This window comes from Kryptolebias marmoratus, linkage group LG9 (genome assembly GCF_001649575.2).
Source record: "Kryptolebias marmoratus isolate JLee-2015 linkage group LG9, ASM164957v2, whole genome shotgun sequence".
Classification (NCBI taxonomy): domain Eukaryota; kingdom Metazoa; phylum Chordata; class Actinopteri; order Cyprinodontiformes; family Rivulidae; genus Kryptolebias; species Kryptolebias marmoratus.
Window position 1 is genome coordinate 17,236,910 of NC_051438.1, and position 7,363 is coordinate 17,244,272.

A 7,363-nucleotide genomic window follows, 5' to 3' on the forward strand; every position below is an offset into this window, starting at 1 on the left:
CCCACCCTGACGGGAGCTGGTCCTACTCTAAAGCTACTCAGCAGTATGACGTGTGTTTCAGCTCAGACACACTGAAGAGTGATGTAGTGGTTTTCCCCGCACCGTTTCCACCTGTAGATGCTGAACTGATCAGTATTAACGGAGGAGACACTTTTACCAGAACTCAAACTTTGCCTACCACAGAAAAGGTGAGCTGTTCCAGCCTTTGTTTTTTTCCTTTTTTTTATTATTTATTTCCAAAACTACCTAAATGAGCCTTAATATACCTTTGCTGACACATTCACCAAATGGATATTTATACAATAATCCTTCATGCGAGTTTGACTGGCGCTGTCCATTGTGCTAGAAGTTTCGCCCTTGCCCAATTTGACTCATTTTTATTCACTGTTGTATAAAAAGCAAACAAAAAAAAAAACTTTAAAACTTTGACGAGAAAGGATTGTTGTTTTTTGTCATTTTGATTAAAAGCACAGTAGTTTTAAATCATCTTATGAGCTACTGCATATTTTAAATTATGTTTTTTTTTATTATCTTAAGTTTCTGTTGTGTCTGTTGTTGATTATACTTTGTGATTAGTTAGTATTACATTTTCTTTCACGCTTTTCACGCATGTTGTGTGCGATCTTTGCGTGTTCAGAAATGTTGCGTGTCATATTATGAGACACCTTGGTTGTACCACCCAATTTTTTAACAATTTTCATATCTGAATAGTAACACGTGAGGTCGCCAATGACCACGTCTTTATTTAGCTTACTGTTTTGAATCTCCTCTCCTTGGTGAGTCGCAGCAGTGCTTTGTGCGGGAGACATGAGTGGAGAAAGCAAGCCGAGGAGCTGCGTGGATGAAGCATAAATGTCGACCGATTGAATTGCGTTTTGCGGATGAAAAAAAATTGGAGTACGTCCCTATTTTTGAAATCTAAGATGGATAAAGTGACGAACAATGGGATTCTATGTCTGTTCTTCATTTTGTTTGTTTCCGACCGATCTGCTGCTCAGATTTCCTACTCTGTGACTGAGGAGGCGGACAAAGGGACCGTGGTGGGGAACCTCGCAAAGGATTTAAATGTGAACAATCGAGACCTGCAAACGAGGAATCTAAATGTTGTGTCGGGGTACAGTAAGAAATATTTCGAGGTTAATTTGAAAACAGGAGATCTTTTTGTGAACGAGAGAATAGATCGCGAGGAGCTTTGTCCAAGCACGATTAAATGCACATTAAACTTCGAGGCCATTCTAAGTGATCCTATGATGCACAGACGTGTAGAGATGGTGATTCTTGATGTAAACGACAATGCGCCTGTTTTCGTTGAGAAATCCGTTTCACTCAACGTTTCTGAGTCTTCAGCGACAGGCGAGCGTTTCTTGCTTCCTTTAGCTGTGGATGCAGACGCGGGCAGCAATTCAGTAAAGACTTACAAGTTAAATCAAAATGACTATTTTTCTCTGGATGTGCAGAGCGGTGGAGAACACAGCGCATCTGCTGAATTGGTGCTACTCAAAGCTTTAGATCGGGAAAGGGAAGCTGTTATTAAATTAACACTGACCGCTTTAGATGGTGGCAAACCTCCGAACACTGGGACCGTCCGGATAAATATTAATGTTCTAGATGTCAACGATAATACTCCATCTTTTAGCAAAACACTATACAAGGCTCGCGTTAATGAAAATGCTCCAGTCGGATCAATAGTTATCCAGCTTAATGCCATAGATTTAGATGAAGGAGACAGCGGGAGAGTAGTTTATACTTTTGTCAAACGTGCAAATTTTAATCCCGCTGATGTATTTTTATTAAATGCTGAAACAGGTGAAATCAGTGTTAAGGGCAAATTGGATTTCGAATCACAGCCAGCGTATGAAATTCATGTTCAAGCTACAGACAAAGGTGCGTCACCCCGGAGAGCAAACGGAAAGATTTTGATTGAAGTGGTAGATGTGAACGACAACATACCAGAAATTATTGTGACGTCACTCATGAACCCGGTTAGAGAGGATGCTGGGATAGGCAGTGTTGTCGCTTTAGTAACTGTGACAGATAAAGATGGGGGTAAAAATGGCCAGACTAGCTGTAAACGTGTTGGTTCAACACCTTTTAAGCTACATTCAAATTATAAAAATTATTATTCTTTGGTTGTAGATGGACCTCTTGATCGAGAGACACAGCCTTATTACAATGTCACAATCACAGCTCAAGATGAAGGTAGTCCGTCTCTGTCCAGCAGGAGTGTTTTTAACGTGGAGGTTTCTGATGTAAATGACAACCCGCCTCGTTTTATTGAACCTGTCATTAATGTGTATGTGAAGGAAAACGGTCCAGTCGGGGAAAGTATTCATGCTATAAGTGCTGTCGATCCAGATATAAATGAAAACGCAAGGATAAGATATTCATTAGAAGGTGATTCCAAAAATATCCCAATTACTTCATTTATGAACATTAACTCAGAGACTGGAGATATAATCAGTCTGCAGGCTTTTAATTATGAGAAGTTAAAAACATTTCAGTTTAAAGTTCAGGCTACAGACTCGGGTGTTCCTCCGCTCAGCAGCAACGTGACTGTAAATGTTTTAATCTTGGATGAGAATGACAACAGGCCCACAATTTTGTCTCCTTACTCTGAGCTAGGTTCTGTTTACAGTGAGACCATCCCCTATTCTGCTGAAGCGGGATACTTTGTAGCAAAAATCAGGGCTGTGGATGCAGACTCTGGATACAATGCGCTGCTTTCGTATCACCTGACGGAGCCCAAAGGGAACAACCTGTTCAGGATCGGAACCAGCACCGGGGAAATCAGGACTAAGAGGAGAATGAGCGACAACGACCTGAAAACTCACCCCTTGGTGGTGCTGGTTTCTGATAACGGAGAACCTTCTCTGTCAGCTACTGTGTCTGTTGATGTGATGGTGGTTGAAAGCACAGCTGACAGCCACACTCAGTTCAGACACGTGCCTTTAAAGGAGGACAGCTTCTCTGATCTGAACCTGTATCTGCTGATTGCCATCGTGTCGGTGTCGGTGATCTTTCTGCTGAGTCTCATCAGTTTAATAGCTGTGAGATGCCACAAGACAGACGGCTCTTTCAGCAGGTACAGCGCCCCAATGATCACCACCCACCCTGACGGGAGCTGGTCCTACTCTAAAGCTACTCAGCAGTATGACGTGTGTTTCAGCTCAGACACACTGAAGAGTGATGTAGTGGTTTTCCCCGCACCGTTTCCACCTGTAGATGCTGAACTGATCAGTATTAACGGAGGGGACACTTTTACCCGAACTCAAACTTTACCTACTACAGAAAAGGTGAGTTTATGTATTTGTATTCAGTAAGTTTTGTGATTTAGCCCCCGTGAATTTTAACCGTTTTTTAATATAAGTTGACGCTGATCAAATTTTACGGACTTTGAGCATTTGTGGACTTTTCTTGATAGGCAAGATGTTCCTTTATTATACTGATAGCTTTAGTGGTCTGCCGTCGGCTGAATAAAAAAATAGTTTGACTCATACCTATTTTTTTTAGTAAAATTGAATTTTATGAGTTTGTGCTAGACGTAGTTTGAATAATTTGAGACAATCCGAAAACCTTTTCTTAATCAAATTCCAAGCAGTAATGTCAATGAATAGCTCTGAACGACAACGGAACTGGCCTTTGTCCTGAAATGTGTTGTTTTTATTGTTCAAATTTGAACATAACTCTTGGCATTGCCTCTTTTAAATGCTTAATTTATCATCCAGAAACAACGGAGAAGTAGTAAATATATATGCTATATAGCTCGAATTCCCCGCTTCATTTCATTTTTTATGTTTCCTATATTCAGTTTATTGTTAGAGTTTTTATTTAATGGTGCCAGCACCTGGTGTCGCCATAGACCACAAATCACTATGTGGCTCTTCTTTTTTGTTCTCAGACTCCTTTCCATGTGTATTCGCTGTAGTCCGCCCCAGTGCTTTGTGTGAAAACACAGACTGGACACAAGACCGATCGAGCTTCGTCTGATATTTACCTCAAATTGGACGTGCTTAAAAATTAGAATTCATTTCAATGTGTGGCAGCGATGGGACGTGGGGGACAAAGAGGTACCATCTGGATGAGAATCACCGCTCTGCTTTATTTCTGCGGCGTGTCGGCAGCGCAGCTCTCCTTCTCCGTTTCCGAAGAGGTCGACAAAGGAACGGTGGTGGCAAATCTCGCTAAGGATTTACAAATCGGTGTTTTCGAGCTGGAAAAACGGGATTTACGAATCGTCTCTGGGAATTCTAAGACTTATTTCGACGTGGATTTAAAGACTGGTGCTCTGTTTGTTTGCGATAGGATTGATCGTGAAGATCTCTGTCCAAATACGGTAAAATGTTCCCTGAAAATAGAAGCCATACTGAGCAACCCGATCCATTTAAATCGCATAGAGATCCAAGTTGCTGATATAAATGATAATGCACCATCCTTCCGCGAAAAAGAAATAATTCTTAATATTTCAGAATCTTCTTTCACTGGCGAGAGGTATTTACTCCCGATGGCAAATGACGCAGACACAGGGAGTAACGCGGTGAAAAGTTACAAGCTGAGTCCAAACGAGTATTTCTCTCTGGATGTACAGAGCGGTGGACAGCACAGTGAGTCTGCAGAGTTAGTGCTGCAAAAATACTTAGACAGGGAGAAAAAATCTATTATTCACTTGACTTTAACGGCTTTTGACGGAGGCAAACCTCCCAGATCAGGGACGTTAAAAATCATTGTACAAGTTATGGATGTAAATGACAACACTCCACTGTTTACTCAGTCGCTGTATAAAGCTCAGGTCCCTGAAAATGTCCCACTTCAGTCCCCCATTCTGACTGTAAGTGCTACAGATCTGGATGAGGGAATAAACAGTGAAATAGTGTATTCATTTATTGAAAGAGGAAACTTTAACCCCGGGGTTTTGTTCTCAATAAACCCAGATACAGGGGAAATAACTGTGATAGGAAAGGTAGACTATGAAGAAAATGCAGCTTATGATATTCGAATACAGGCAAAAGATAAAGGCATGCCTTCTCGAAGTGTGCATGGTAAACTGTTAATTGAAGTAATTGATGTTAATGACAACAAGCCAGAAGTCATTGTCACATCTTTGATGAGTCCAATTAAAGAAGATGCTATGGTCGGTACAGTTGTTGCTCTGGTGACTGTCACTGACAAAGATGGGGGCAAAAATGGTCTCACTAATGCAAACATTGTTGGGCACGCCCCTTTTAAGCTTAAACTAAATTACAAAAATTATTATTCCTTAACAGTTGATGGACCTCTTGACAGGGAAAAATTGTCACACTATAATGTGACTGTCATAGCTACTGATGAAGGAACTCCATCTCTGTCCAGTGTCAGCGTTATTACTGTTCACATTTCTGATGTGAATGATAATGCTCCTCTGTTCTCAGAGCCTGTATTAAATGTATATGTAGAGGAGAAAAGTGAAGCTGGAACAACTATTGCATTTATAACTGCACTAGATCCTGATACAGCAGAAAATGCAAAAGTCATGTATTCACTTTCAGGCAACTTTTCAAAAAATGTCCCAATAACTTCAGTTTTAAACATCAACTCAGAGAGGGGAGATATTATCAGTCTACAGAGTTTTAACCACGAGGAATTAAAAACATTTCAGTTTAAAGTTCAGGCCACAGACTCTGGTGTTCCTCCGCTCAGCAGCAACGTGACTGTAAATGTTTTTATCCTGGATGAGAATGACAACAGTCCAACTATTCTGGCTCCTTATTCTGAGCTCGGTTCTGTTAACAGTGAGACCATCCCATATTCGGCTGAAGCGGGATACTTTGTAGCAAAAATTAGGGCTGTGGACACAGATTCTGGATACAATGCACTGCTTTCTTATCACTTAACTGAGCCCAAAGGGAACAACCTGTTCAGGATCGGAACCAGCACCGGGGAGATCAGGACTAAGAGGAGAATGAGCGACAACGACCTGAAAACTCACCCCTTGGTGGTGCTGGTTTCTGATAACGGAGAACCTTCTCTGTCAGCTACTGTGTCTGTTGACGTGATGGTGGTTGAAAGCACAGCTGACAGCCACACTCAGTTCAGACACGTGCCTATAAAGGAGGACAGCTTTTCTGATCTGAACTTGTATCTGCTGATCGCCATTGTGTCGGTGTCGGTGATCTTTCTGCTGAGTCTCATCGGTTTAATAGCTTTCAGATGTCACAGGACAGACGACTCTTTCAGCAGGTACGGCGCCCCAATGATCACCACCCACCCTGACGGGAGCTGGTCCTACTCTAAAGCTACTCAGCAGTATGACGTTTGTTTCAGCTCAGACACACTGAAGAGTGATGTAGTGGTTTTCCCCGCACCGTTTCCACCTGTAGATGCTGAACTAATCAGTATTAATGGAGGGGACACTTTTACCAGAACTCAGACTTTGCCTACCACCGAAAAGGTGAGATGTAACATTTTCTCTGAGTTTCATAGGTTATATGCTTTGTATTTAATTCACACCAGGTATTTGAAAGTGGGGGAAAATACCTTTCGCTTTTGTTAAATACCGCTCTCCTCTTTGTGGCTAATTTGGTTGGAGGAGCTGTCCATTGTGCTGGAATTGTTAGCCCTTTTCTACTAATAGCAATTCTATCTCTGCTTTAAACAAAGCAAAACTGAATGTCTCAAGGCTCTAAACTTCAGTTACAACTTATATAAAAGTATATTTTTACTAATGTCAACACCATTTAAAGACATAAGAGAAAAAACCCATTGTCATAGCAAACTGAAAAGTCTAGAGAAAGATCAAATAAACAAAGAAAAGAAAATGTAAGAGAATAGTAATAATATGGAATAATTTTTTGCAAGTTTTTAGAGGGAAAAGTTATGTGTCACAGATTTTTTTAATGGTAACATTCTTTCAGTGATCTCAACCTGTCGTGATAATAGAAAAGTAAATACAAATCATTTATAGTAAGAGGCTGAATTCAGCTGGAGAAAGTCATTATCTGTGGTTATATTTTCTTTGAACGTCACAAGCTTCTTTATTTTATTTTATTTTATTTTATTTTATTTTATTTTATTTTATTTACTTATTTATTTATTTATTTATTTATTTATTTATTTATTTATTTATTTATTTATTTGTTTGTTTGTTTGTTTGTTATCTTCATTTTGTGCTATAGCGTAGATTTTTCGTCTATAATTGGCTATTTTTTCTAACATTAGGCATTTGCACCAAACCGAAGGAATCAAACTTTCTATTTTTTATTTGTTTTCTGTTTGCGTTTCTTTCTCTTACATTTACACACACACACACACACACATATATATATATATATATATATATATATATATATATATATATATATATATATATATATATATATATATATATATA

The 7,363-nt window shown here is 39.7% G+C and overlaps 1 protein-coding gene across 17 annotated transcripts in view; it reads left to right on the top strand.

The window, feature by feature from the left end:
• LOC108242369 (protocadherin alpha-C2) overlaps positions 1-7,363 on the top strand; it is a 164,225-nt gene that overhangs the window by 125,050 nt on the left and 31,812 nt on the right. Inside the window, exon 1 of one of the 17 annotated variants that reach the window (XM_025008288.2) lies at positions 904-3,293. The exons of the other annotated variants lie outside the window; for them this stretch is intronic. Within the exon in view, the coding sequence (XP_024864056.2) occupies positions 924-3,293 (2,370 nt within the window). The 5' untranslated portion in view covers positions 904-923. Of the gene's footprint in view, positions 1-903; positions 3,294-7,363 lie in introns of those variants that run through there. 17 annotated transcript variants of the gene reach the window in all.